We start from the raw sequence: 13,869 nt of genomic DNA, 5'->3' as shown, positions 1-13,869 counted from the left end.
AAGATATGCTACATCTGTATTCCAGCTATACAGAAAAGTAAAAACCATTTTCCCTAAAATAAATTTTAATTGTCTCTTAGCAATTTAATGCAGTAGTGGAGCATTTTTCCTACTGTAGCTTAAATAATTCCATTTATTTTATCAAATACAAAAAAGAATGTCAAAAAGATGGTATTTGAGTAAAAAAATGTAACCACTAAACTAAATCAATAAGTTAATTTCTGAGATTTTTCCACCCCTGATTTCTGTCCTCTTCTCCTACACAAAAATCAGTGATCTCTGCATATATATTGGTGCTATGCTTGGGGACCCCCCACACTATCTTTGACAAACTCAGCTGCATGGTTGTGTCTCTATGTGTCAGCATCCAAATTTCTGGTTCCATAAAACCTTTTGAACATTTTATGCTCTCTCTGGTCCTTGGAGTGTTCCTGAGATGCAGGAGAAATGAAGGCAACATAACACATAAAAATCACGGTGCTTGATAACTCCTGCTGGCAGCACCTTTGTATAAGAGGTGCATTCTTTTGCCAAACTCTAGAAAATTCCATTTATATCTGGAGTCAGAGCTTCTGAACAGCAGATAGAGATAATACACAGTATAAATGTAGCAGACTGAGTGCAGTCAGCTTTGGTGTTTATATATAAATACAGTTGTTCAGCCACTGAAATACAGCTGTTATTCTACCATGATACTCTGGGAAGCCTTCATTGGAGTACACTCTTGGCAATTGAGCCACTAAAAGCAATCTCTCCTTCCATCCCAGCAAAGAAACTGAGCACTGCAAAAGGTCATTCAGAGCATGTTTTAGAAGAGGACTGTGGGTATTAACAGTCAGGTTTACAATTTCATTACTGGAGTCACTGAGCTGCTTAGATGAATCGTAGGAGTAAAGGCCTCAGCAGCCAGAGAAAAATAAAGTTTAAGCTTTATTCTTTATTCTGCAGTTCTTAATGAAGTTTTGCTCATCTAAGAATTCATTTCTAAACTGCAGGTGAAGATGCATTTGATAACTCGCCCCCCTCACTCCCACCACCACCACCGCCTGCTCGGCACAGCATGATTGAGCACCCAAAACCTGCTGGCTCAGGGAGCCGACCCTCGTCAGGACATGAACTGTTCCTTCATTCTGGTAAGAATACAGAGGAAACAGCATGTTTCATTTTATTTTCCTTTACTTCAGAAGTTTATCTGTTCAGTGTTAAAGTTGTCACTAGGCCTCAGAAGTTGTTATACAAAATATTTAAAAAATCAAAATTTTAAATGGTGGAGGTGAAGCTACTCAGAAAATAGAAAGACTTCACTTTTCATTGCCGCAAAGTAATAAAATGAAGTCAATATGACTATGCCAGGCTAGAAATTTTGTAAATTGTAGTTTTCCGTTGTAATCTGTAATATTAGCCTGTATCTTTTTGTCAACTCCATTGTTTTAAATAGTAAAACATAATTCATGAGGGAAATTTTCAAGTTGAAACTTTGAAAGAAGTTATAAAATAAGGGAAAAGAATATTCAGCTTTGTTAGAACTGTTGTAAAAGTTTGCTACAAAACTATATTGTGAATACAGTTGCTAAGTCCTAGGGTTCATAATCTTTTTGCTAAGTCAGGTTTTCACCTATCTTTCCCTGTAAATGACTGTGATACATTCGGCCTGATATTTTGCTTATAAAAGGTATGAAAACTGTGTTTACAATTGATGATTTTTGTCTTTGAGTTGAAAAGAGTTTTATTTTTATGTTAATGAAGTTGAATACATTTGCTGATTATGATACTGATTACAGCAGGATTTTTGTGGGTTATAGCACATGTCTGTGAAGTGATTTTTTAATTTTTTTTTCTCTGTGGAAGCTTTCAAAGGATGCTGGTGTCTTTAAGTTGACCTTTTCTGTGAATATTTTCAGGGATGATCTGCCTTGTGGTTGGGGTTAGGTGTTGTCTTCCCCCTCTCTGTTTTTCTTAGAAGCTCTATGGAGAGGGATAAAATGAAATGTTTTGGTGATGGTTTCACAGGAAGGCCAGAATGTGAATGACAAGCAGTCATGTGCCGCTGCATGATGGTCTGACAGGGTCTCTGGTGTTTGGCTGACGTGTGTGAGTGGAACTCCCTGTGGGGGGAAAGGGAGCTACTTTGGGTTGAAGTGCAGTGACCTTTTATGGAATGTTTTTATTATGCATGTTTTTCCTGTCAGTCAAGGCCTGACATTGAGTAATTTGCCGAAGCTTTGTGTATTTTGTAATGTAAATTCAACTCGGTGTGTTACTTTCTCATCTAAGTTGCTGAATGCATCCAGGTGAAAAGACAGCATGCTACAGAATTTAAAGGTTGATGTTCATAAGTACAGTGTAGTTTTATCTTCTACGCTTCAAAATAAAAACAATGTAAACTTCAGCAGTCTAGTCAGAATGGGTGCCTCAATTGTATCATCTGATGCAGAAACAGACACTGCACCATTCAGTTCTGATGGGAATGGAGAGGAAAAATAGGAGCCCTCACACACAGATGCGCACAAGCTCCATCTGCCTGTGCCCAGTGTCCAGAAACATGCAGAGTTTTACATGTTTAAGTGTAACTTCCAAATAATCTAAGAATGTCACTGATAGTGTTAAAAAACATTCAAGAGCTTTAAAATAAATATCTGGAATATGTATCTAAAGCCATATATTGTTCTTCATGTTTGCATAAGGAATACAATCGTGCAGCAGCAGTTCTCATTAATCTTAGCAATGTATTGCATCTAGTTAGGCATGCATGGTTGTGTGAATTGGTCTTTTTTTATTCATATGGTATTTCTAAAGCCATATTACTCACTTCACATCTTGTCACATAATCTGTTGTAGAAGATTTATGATGAGTTTTTGATGATTGGTTTCCATACAAGTCTTGAGGGTGATTTCTCAGCTATCCATCAGAGCCTGTCAGATTAGAATAATAATCTCATCATCAACACCAGTGAAAAGTTGTTCTCACATACAAAACAAACACTCTGCAAGCACTGAGTCCAGAGCAGAAGCCAGATCCAGGATGGGTCTGCACTTGCTCAGCAGCATCTTTGATAGCCAAAGAAGAAAGAAAAGAAGTGTACAATATATCAAAATTCTTACTTACCTAATTTTTCAAATTCTGTCCCTGTAATATTTACCCGCAGCTGGGACTGTATGAATAGGAAATCAGCCCAGCAGTCTTTGTGAACTGCAAAGCATAGAAGTGTAATGAAGCTCTAAGCAAACTGAATAGCTGGGATGTTTCTAATTGTGCTGCTTCAGGCACTGCAACCTCTTGGATGCTTTGCCAGGCACAATCCCAGCAGCGTCAGGGTTGGGTGGTTGAAAAGTGCCTCTTGGATGTGAGGAGAAGAGACCACAGTCAGTGCAGGACACAGCACCTTTGGGCTGTGCTCCTGTGCTTGTCACTTCAAATCATATTTACATGTGTACTGTGAACACTGAATTTGGAGTTTTATGTGTATCTGCTGTCAGAGGACACCTCTGGATTCATGGTTTCTCTACATGATGGGAGGCTGTTCTAATACTACCTTCTATGCTTGAGCCCTCCCTCAAATAGTAATTCTGATTATTCTAAGACACTTTTAAAATTCTTTTATCACAGATCCCCATTTTGACTCAATAAGTGGTCATGTTCCTTTGCCACCTGCTCGGAGAGCACCTGGAGAAAATGTCAAAACAAATAGGACATCTCAAGACTATGATCAACTTCCTCCATCTTCAGGTAAGGCAGAAAACTGTTCTTGTAGAAAATTACAATTCTGTGAAGAATATAACTTTCATCCATAAAAGTCCAATGAGTTTTTGTCATTCTGCACAACAAATTGCAATGGTAATGTTGCTTTACAAAAGAATGAAATCATCAAAGGGTAACAGACTTAAGTTCTGCAATAGAGGTAGAAGTGGCTATGTGTTGTGTGTAGGTGTATATACTAGAGCATCCATTTTACTGGCTGCCAAACTGAATGCTTATGTCAGTTATAATGTTCCTTATTTTTTGAGAAAGGCAGAGATTTTCCTGTCACCTTTCAAGCTCATAGGAGATCGGAAGTACTGAAAGGAGCACAAGCATCTGATTTCCATCTTTGTTTCATTTCTCCTAAACAAAAAAATGTAGCTTAACTCTCTAAAGTATTATTATTTTCTGTCTCTTTTGCTAATATGTTTGTCTGAATTTCTAAGAAGCTTTTAAGATGTTTCTTAATAAAACAGCAAGAATCAAAACCACTTAAAATTCAGTCTTCCTTTTCAATGGAACAGGTACAGTAGAAACGATTCCTCTGCCAAAGAAATTTTGGTTAGGGTTTTCAGGCAACAAAAATAGTAAATTTAAAGGAAATCTACTAAGTGGATAAAAATAATAACAGTATTACCTGTATTTCAAAGTACCTTCACCAGTTTTTAGACAAATTTTCTTTTTTTTAGAGGTGCATGGTACATGGGGAATGGGGCAGATTGGCCCAACCGCATTCTTTTCCTGTATGAAGAAACCACACAAAGAAAAAGCCAAGGAATGTTTTGTACCATTAATCATTCTCCAGATAGATAAAATTTTGTGTAGAGACATTTTATGCATAAAGGACTTTTCTCTAATCTTTCAGTTGAAATAATCACCATTGTTCAAATGAAGCATTCCCAAGTGGAAAAAAAAAAAAGATCTATTTTTAAATAGTAATTGCAGTCTCCTTCTCAGAAATACAGATTTTCATACTGCTGAGGTATAGGGGAAAAAAGAGTACGTTTTTCCAACTTAAATGGTGGGAAATTTCTGTAGCTCTCTTCAGGCTTACTTATTTTTTTAATGAATAGCGTAATTGTGAATTAGTGTGATGCCTTTGATAACTACTATCTCTTTTGGGAGGAGATCTTTACAAGTATAGCTGTTTCTCTTTTTGTTTCCAATTGTTGGAAGAAAAGAGTTTATAATGCTTTATAAGTGGCATTGTGAGGGATTTGTCTTTAAATGCTCTGCCAATTTATTCAGGGTGTTTTGAGTTCTCTTATAATGCAAATTATGACAATGATGTAACTACTTTTAAAGCTATGGAGTTTTCCTGCAATTCTTGCACTTCTGTGCTAGAACAATTTTTAATTTTCTTAAATTACTGCGAGATACGTGCTAGTTAAGAACTTGGAGCTTTCTGGTGCTACTTAATACTTTTCGATCTGTTTCCCACAGCTATCTTCTAAAACACTCACATGTCAGCTTTTGCTATAAATATCATTCTAAATCAGCATGATATGCAGCAAGATATTCCATTTAATTTCAATTAGATGAAAACTATGTGATAGATCATGTCATTCTCTTAATTGGAAAGTTGTTTTTACAGTGTCAGTAATTCCAAAGGACAGAACTGATGAACTGCAGGATGAACAGGTTCACCTTCATCTATGATTTAAAAAGACAATGTAGAGAGTGTAACTGTATTCAGAACTTTGGTTTTGCATTTATTCTGAACTAATCAGGTCACTTAAGAAATTATTCATTTCAGTGCTTTTGTAAGGTAATTCTCTGAAGTAGCTGAAAAAGAAATGGAGTTCACTCTAAAATCTAATTATCCTGGGTTCCTAGAGTAGCATGGGTAGTGCTTTAGCTTCCCTGCTTCACTTTCACTATTTTGAAGATTGCTGTAGTGATGTTTAACTGAATCCTTAAAGTCTACCGAGTAATTTATTCTAATTCAGATACCCAGTATTGAACACTTCAGAAATAGTACCCAGCCATGCAACCCACTCCCCCAAAGGCACGATTTCTCCAACTTCTTATATACAACTGTTTAAATTTATTACAAAAAGAGCAAGAAAAGGAAATAGAACTTGGGAGTGCTGTGGATGAGAGGCTGGACATGAGCTGGCACTGTGTGCTCAGAGCCCAGAAAGCCAAAAGGGTTGCATTCTGCTTTCCTGGGCTGCATCCAAAGCAGTTGGCTAGCAGGGCAAAGGAGGGAATTCAGCATCTCTGCTCTGCTGTCATGAGACTCCACCTGCAGAAATGCATCCAGCATATGAAAGACATGGACCTGCTGGAGTGAGTCTGGAGAAGAGCACCAAGGTGATAAGAGGGATGGAGCACCTCTCCTGTGAGGAAAGCCTGAGACAATTTGAATTGTTCAGTCTGGAGAAGGGAAGGCTTTGGGGTGACCTAATTGTGGCATTCCAGTACATGAGGGGAGCGTAGAACAAAGCAGGAAAGAGACTTTTTACAGGCTCAGGTTGTCCAGAGAAGCTGTGGATGCCTCATCCCTGGAAGTGTTCAAGGCCAGATTGGATGTAGCTCTGAGCAGTCTGGTCTAGTGGAAGGTGTCCCTACCCATGGCAGGGGGTGCAGGATTAAATTATCTTTAAGGTCCTTTCCAACCCAACCCATTCTATTATTCTATTATATTGCTAATAATTAGAGTATTTTACCTAAGCACAGCCAATAATAAGAGGGAAAGAAAGAAGAAAATTAAGCCTCTAATTGATGTCTGCTCTATTTTGCTGAACTTAGCTATTCTGTAAGATACAGATTCAAATGATTGGTTAATGTATTTGCCGGCTGCATATTCATTTATTCCCTCAGTTGGCCTTATGAAGACACTTGCAAATTTGGATTCCTTTTACAAGAATATTATTCCAGGGTTTATTTCAGTTAGCACTAGAGGAAATAATGTAATCCACAGTATTGCAAAGTACAAAGATCATGCCTAACCGCTTGATGGAGCAGCATGTGCAGTGGGACCTTCCCTCACCTTCTCCCTGCTCTCTCAGTTCCTTTGAGCACGTGTCCCCTGGGTGTGCCGTGTTCCTGCACCCCACTTAGGTGAGGTGTAGCTGCTTGCCACTGTTCCACAGAGGGCCTTCACAACAAGCCCTGGTCACCTGCTTCTCTGATGCTCCTCAGGCTGTTGGTGAAAGGCCGAGGAATCCAGGAGAAGCAGTGAGGGAAGGAAAGAAGGGCATTTTACAGCAGAGAGGAACAGACGGTTGGCATTGTTACAAGCAGCCTCTCCGACTGTACCATAGAGCTCTCACCACTTTCCTGTGCTTTATGACACTTACTAAATGAGCCTGTGTCTGCTTTTGTACTAACCCCTTACCTAAGGGTTCAATCTAGTCCTGAATTACAGAACTAGGAGCGGTTCGGGAAGCTGCTCATGGTAGAAGCTGTTAATTGAATTGCACAGTTAGAAAATCTATTTGAATTCTTAGTTAGACATCTGTGGTGGCTGAAACATCAGAGGGTGGGAGGTAGGGAGGGAAAGTTCTGCTTAATACCTCTATCTCAGTGTCCAGATGGACATGCAGCTTAGGCTTAGTATCTTTAAGCTCAGGATCCAATATGATACCCAGCTTTAGCTGAAATTTTATATGGATGTGAAGATATTGAAAGAGATGTCAGCATTTAAAAAAATAATAATGGGAATTGAGAGCGTTGAAGATCTCAGAGTATCTGTACCATAGAGAGATGTTGCTGTAGTAGAATAAAATGCCTGTGCTTCAAATCTGCTGACAGAATTAAAAATTACCTTTCTAAATGATGTGACTGCATAATAAAGTTTGTTAGAAAGCCTCAGTGAAGATTTTAAACACGAAATAACTTCAGTTTTAAGCCTGTATTAGGCTGAGTCAAGCAAAAATATCCTCATGTAACACAAGCACAGGGAAGGATCTGATTTATGCATAAGGAATTTCTTCTGTACTTCAAGCCCAGGGGAAATGCAAAGTTTGTAAATTTAATTTTGTTTCATACTGTATAAAAATGAAGTCCATAATGGAATGTACATATTAAAACAGCTTGAAGGTTTGTGAAAGAAAAATTATTGGTTTTAAATGATGTGCCATTATTCTAAAGATAAATAATATTATTCTTTTGCAGTCTTGAGTTTACCAAAATAAGTGAAGTGAGAAATTTGAACTTGTTTCTGATTCAGTTTTTAGTGATTAACTGCATTTCCTGAGCTATAGTTAATTTCTCAGACAAGTGTTTCATGGATCTTCCACACCTTCATAGCAGGTTTGGATCTGCTTCAGAATGTTTATCATTTACATAATTCTTTTTATCTTCAGAGAGAAAAAAATCAAAACAAATATGAAGTAGCCCTTAGTATCTGTAGGTCTTGGCCCCTTACTGTAAATGTTTAATCAAATTTCTTTCATCCATTTGTCATAGGAATATCACCATCTTGCTAAGGGTAATATTAACTCTCTGAATTAAGAAGTGGAATTAAATTTTATAGCAATATGCATTCAAATTGATGGGAAAACTAACTTGAAAGGAAAATACACCTGCATTAAACATGCTCTTGAGTGAACGGCTTTCATTTATCTGAAGTGTTTAATGCACTTGGTTGAATTATAGTTCTCTCTGTCCAGTGTTATGATAAGGTTACAACAAGAATACTGGATATATAACATTTCTTCCATGCCTAAAGAGCAGTCTCTGAAGTACTTAACACTGGAAAATGCCACTGCTCTCACTGTAAGTAAACAGGAAGTATCACAGCCAGAAATTCCTCTAATTTATCTATCAAAGTCACTGTTGATAGGACTTGTTAAAACCATTTTTGAAGGATTAAAGACTTTTTAATTTTTTAGATGCTTTGCTCTTGAAAGTGTTTTCTGCGCTGTGCCTGCTTGTATTTAAGCTTCTTATTGTGGAATCAGTGAGGATAAAGGCGTTTCAGTAAAGTACCAAGTTTACTTGAGCACAGAACTCTTGACTCTGAGAAGATTAGCAAGTTTGAATATTAGCTTTTTTTCACCAGCACATCATGATTCTTAGTCACCAGCATTAACTGTGAAGGTAACCTTTCCATAGAAGATAAGAAACCAGGAGATATTTCCAAAGGAGGACTGGAGAGGAAGGAGCGTGTTCTGTTCTCATGATGGGAATAATAGGGCTGGAAGTCTTTTGGAGTAACCAAAGTATTTATGTACTTATGTTTAGCTGCTGTGCATGACACGAGTAGCAATTGAATGAACAGAATCTAGAAGATGGACCAATAAGGATTTTTCTCCTTCAGTTGTATTTGTCTGGATTCCTCTTCTACACAATTTAGGGTCCTCAATAAAATTGTAATCCAATTTGTGTTTGGGTTTTGCTCATTTGTTTGTTTTTGTAGGGTTTTTTTCCTTGGGCTTTTTGTTTGTTCCTGGGTTTTTTATTAGTTTGTTTTGTTGTTTTGTTTTGTTTTTTAACTCAGATATTCTCAAATTGTGGGTTGAGAGTGGAAAGCCTTTAAGAGTTTGACTGGCTGTTTTCACTGTTTCTCCTGTTCCATTGTACTTTATTTTTCTTCCAATCCAAACTGTAAATTGCGTGTTCCTATATTATTATTAAAATAGTATATTGCTACATTATTTCCATTTTGGATGTTCTTTAGGACATCAGCTTCTGTCCAAATTTTAAAATGAGTGTTATTGGTTAACTAAAATATTTCTTGATATTCCTTTAGAATTTTATTCTTAAAACAGCTTCATGGGGTTCATCCCAGCTATAACACAGTCTTAGGCCAATTTATAATGATTTTTTCTCTTTTATTTGAAACAGATGGTTCACAAGCACCAGCCAGGCCCCCTAAACCACTTCCTCGGAGAACTGCACCAGAAATACATCACAGGAAAGCATACAGCTCTGACAGTTCCACGGAAAATGTGGATGCAAAAATTGCAAAACTTATGGGAGAGGGCTATTCCTTTGAAGAAGTCAAGAGGGCGCTTGAAATTGCCCAGAATAATGTTGATGTGGCCCGCAGTATTTTAAGAGAGTTTGTCTGTTTTCCTCCACCAGTCTCTCCGCGTCTCAATCTATAGCAGCATCAAGATTTTCTTGGAGCATATGAATTCTGCAGATACACATGTGGATTGGGGAATGAGAGGAAGAACAGAATGGAATATTTTTATTCATCCTTAGCAGAAGGGTGTTTGTTTCCAGCCGTTTATCAAAGGCTCCTGGCTGCTCTGATCAAGACTTACAAATATGCTGAGGTTTATGTATTTTTGCTAGCCATACTTTTTTAAATCAGGGTTGAACTTACAAAATAATTTAAAAAAAGTTTACTTCCCTAGAACTTTTAATCTGTGAAATGCTTTTTCTTGTTTACAAGTTGGCAAGTTACAGTTTTCTAGTTTGTGCCTGTACTATGTCCTGTTCATATTCCCTTGTACTTGTGGTCAGTTCTGCTGTAGCGTTCCCAACAGTTTCCATGCTGACCACTCCATCAACTAAATCATCGCTTTCCAGGAGTTCTGTTTTTCTTTTGGTCTTTTTTTTTTTCTTTAACAAGATGCTTTAATTGTTTTTTGCATTTTAGCTCATCAAATGCAAAAAGTATGTGGCCTTCACTACTGATTTTATTTTTCTTATGACATTTCTTTGCTTTTGAAAGAGGAGATATCTGAATGTAAAACACATTATTCTGTGAACTGCCTTTTTAAAGGTATTTTGACAGTAATGTTGGGCAGCTTTCTGTTTAACAAGAATTCCATGACCTGAAGTCTCAAGGTCTTTATATACAGTTTCCACCAAAAAATCCCAACCAACAAATAAAACACTTCATGCAGCAGTGATACTGAGTTCTCACATGTAAAATCTCTTTCAAAATTGAGTATTTGATTGCAGATGTTTAAAAAAAATCCAAATGCACATGATAATACTGTGTTTTGATTGCACACTAATGGCACCAGTTCTTTATGGCAAGACTAAAAGGAATCTTTTTCAATTATATTAAAGGTATTCAGGTAAATTCCAGTTCTAGATTCAGTAAAGTAGAATGCAGTTAATGTTTTGTTTGAATGATTATCCTGTGGTTCATTGTGGCTTGGATCAGTTTGTATTAAGTTGGAAACTTTAAATCTTTGATGCACTGTTAATTCCTAATGCTACTGTAGCAATATTTTTTGCAAAGTTTTTTAATACCCTCCTTTCTCCCCTGTACACTTCATAATCCTCAAGGATGTGTTTAACAGCCAGATTCATTCAGTCACTTTCCAGCTGCTTAGTTGGAAATACATTTTTGCTTTACTTGGTTAGTGGTACTCCAAACTTTGACATTTCATTTTTGAGCCCAAATTGATACAAGCCAATTTAAAAATCTTCCTGATTTTAAAAAAAGAGAAAGAAGACAATTCTATTCTGAGTATGTTCAAGTTGAGTCCAAATATTTCCAGAAAAATTCTTAAGATTGCTGCTTTCTTGTTTTTTTAGGAAACTTTGAAATTTTTCTTCTAATACTATTGAACAAATAAAAAAACCCACATGGTATTTAGAATATTTTTCTCATTTTGATATGTGATGAGTATATGAAAATTTTCAGTGTGCCAGGCCGGGTGTGAAGCATATATTCATTATTCCCTTTCAGCTGTTAGTGTTCTCTTTCACTCTGAGCAAGTGCTAGATCTCATCAGCCAGTGCGTTTGTTGTAAAGATGTTTTGAAGACAGCACGTGGCTGAACTGCAGGATTTGAAGTAACTGAGAACACCCGTTGGAAATTACTCTGCTATCTCCAAAATCCCATTGTTTCGTGAAAAATTTTTTCTTACAACTAATTAAATTATTTTGTAGCATCAAAAAGCATAATATGGATATTGTTAATCTGTGTCAGTGATAAAAGGTGATCAGGAGAATACAGGGTATAGGGAAGAGCTGCTACAGCATTTGGATATAAGCAAATGCTTCTGAGTTTGTACATCTTCCTGTAATTGTTCATTCCTCAAGTACAGCCTAGGAAAACTTTTGGTGTAAATTATATTCTGTGCTTTTGGCTCAAGTTAATCTCTTTCCTCTTTTTTGGGAGAAAGTTTTGTATAGTATGGAACCCTGTTGTTCATTTGGTTTGTTTGCAACATCACTGTAGCATTTTAGCTAGCTGTAAATTGAAAATTCAAGCTATTAAATTATACACTCTGGTTGTACTGGAATTACTGAAATGAGGTTCTAGCATAACTGCCAGCATAGCAATGATGAAAAAAAGAGCTCTTTACAAGGACGAACAAACAATCTGCAGATTGAGTTTTGAAATTTTGAATTGTAATGAAGAACCCATTTTCTCCTTTTTATGCAGCAGCTTAGTATAAATTATATCCTTATATTTCAATTAGAGGCTGGAACTGTTGCCTGATAGATTAAGGTTTTTAAAGTTTTCCTTCTTTCTGGTTGTGACCACCAGTGACACTTTTTTTATTATGTGTTAAAAAAACAAACTTGATTAGCAATATTTTGAGTGGTAACTTGAAAAAATTTCCATTAATCTTTAAATGAGTGTGCTAATAGCACTTCTAAATAGTGGAACGTGCAGACTGTTTCAGACCTGTTCTGGTTAAAGTCAAACAGCAAAATTGCTTTGCTAGAGTGTTGATGTTTACTCTGCAGGAATTAATAGGCTTAAAATAAATTAATCTGGCTGCAGTCTAGTTCTCTAAAGACATAGTTCTCTAAACATATTTTTAACCTTTGAAAGCCTTAAGGGTTTTAGCCTGGCAGTGTGCTATGCACTTATATAACTTTAAGGAAGACTGATTTGAATGAGAGTGCTTGGTTGAACAAAGTTGGGTAAACTCAGAAACATTTGAAGTCTTTAGACCATCCTTGTGTTGTCTGTTGACCTCACCTTTTCTCTCCTTTTGGCTAAGGTACTGTATTTTAAGCAAATTGACTGAATCAGAAGTTGAGCAGAGCAAGTGGACATCAGCAGTACAGAGCTTTTCCAAAGGCTATGTGTAGGAAAAATTTAAATTGTGGTAAAGGAAACTAGTATAATTAGCCATTTTAATGGCTTGTCTGGAACCCTAAAATGGCCACTGGTAAAATTTGTTAATGTCCAATATCTTAAGAGTGCATCTGGCACAGTTTTTTTACAATGTGAATTTAGGAAATTTTGTACCAGGATCATTTCTTCTATTGTATTTCTCTCGTTTTCAGCTTGAAGCTTTACTTTGCACTGACATCTCTGACCTGAAATTTGTGTCTTAAATATTAACAAATTTTGAAGCAAATGAACACCGTATTCAAAGCACATTCAGGTGCTACCTGATGACCTGGAATACAGCGCTTTTAGGAGTGACTTCTTGAAAAAGGACTTCAGCAGTTTCCATTTTGAAGGATTTTCTTTCAAATAACTATTTTATCTAAAAATGCCTTTTATAAACTTGTCTAATGTGGCAAATTTAGTGATGTGTTCAATTAATTTATATTTTATTCAACATTCTTTTTAAATTTTGGTTATTATGTATGCTCAAGTTCTTTATCTGTTCATGTAAGGTATTTTATAAAATTAATGTTAAGAGAATGTTGGATTGGTCCATGATTTTTCAAGACTCTGTGTCTGTTATTTAATATTACCACTTTTCATATGATGCTTTAGCAACATAGCCTGTCCTGTGTAAGGGCCTTAAAAAACTTTGTTTTGTAAGCCACAAAAATGAGGCCTTGCTCTAAAATAAGGTGAATCATTGCTTTGAGACATGTACTTTTCATCCCCATACATTACCTCATTTCTAAATTTCAGTAGTAAAAATTGATAAATTGGCAGTAATTTTGCAATGTGCATGTAATAGTTGTATAGCAGAAAGATGCTGACCATTAAATATTTAGAATCCAAAGTGGTGAACACATAGTCCAACTGTATATGTATTTGCAGGATTTTTTTCCTGAACAAAATTACGATAACTGATGCTGATATTTTTTTAATATCCTGTGCATTTACATTCTCAAGCATTATACTCTTAATGTCAAAAAAATATTTTAGCTGTGTAAAACATTTTTTTTTTCTATTACTGTATCCCAGCATTCTGGAAAAAGTTTAGAAAATCGGACCCCTCTACTATGCATGACAATACAAGTGTTGCTGTTTAAGCCTCAACACTGTTCCCTGCACTTGGATTAG

General features: G+C 36.4%; 1 protein-coding gene across 1 annotated transcript in view; it reads left to right on the top strand.

Moving 5' to 3' along the window:
• The window catches only part of CBLB (Cbl proto-oncogene B), a 127,735-nt gene extending 114,142 nt beyond the window's left edge, over positions 1 to 13,593 (top strand). Inside the window, 3 exon segments of the mRNA XM_031060795.1 lie at positions 996 to 1,133; positions 3,608 to 3,727; positions 9,536 to 13,593. Coding sequence (XP_030916655.1) covers positions 996 to 1,133; positions 3,608 to 3,727; positions 9,536 to 9,798 — 521 coding nt within the window. The 3' untranslated portion in view covers positions 9,799 to 13,593.
• Positions 13,594 to 13,869: the final 276 nt, after the last annotated feature.

This window comes from Geospiza fortis, unplaced genomic scaffold, assembly GCF_000277835.1.
Source record: "Geospiza fortis unplaced genomic scaffold, GeoFor_1.0 scaffold131, whole genome shotgun sequence".
Classification (NCBI taxonomy): domain Eukaryota; kingdom Metazoa; phylum Chordata; class Aves; order Passeriformes; family Thraupidae; genus Geospiza; species Geospiza fortis.
This window is presented reverse-complemented; position numbering and strand designations above follow the sequence as displayed.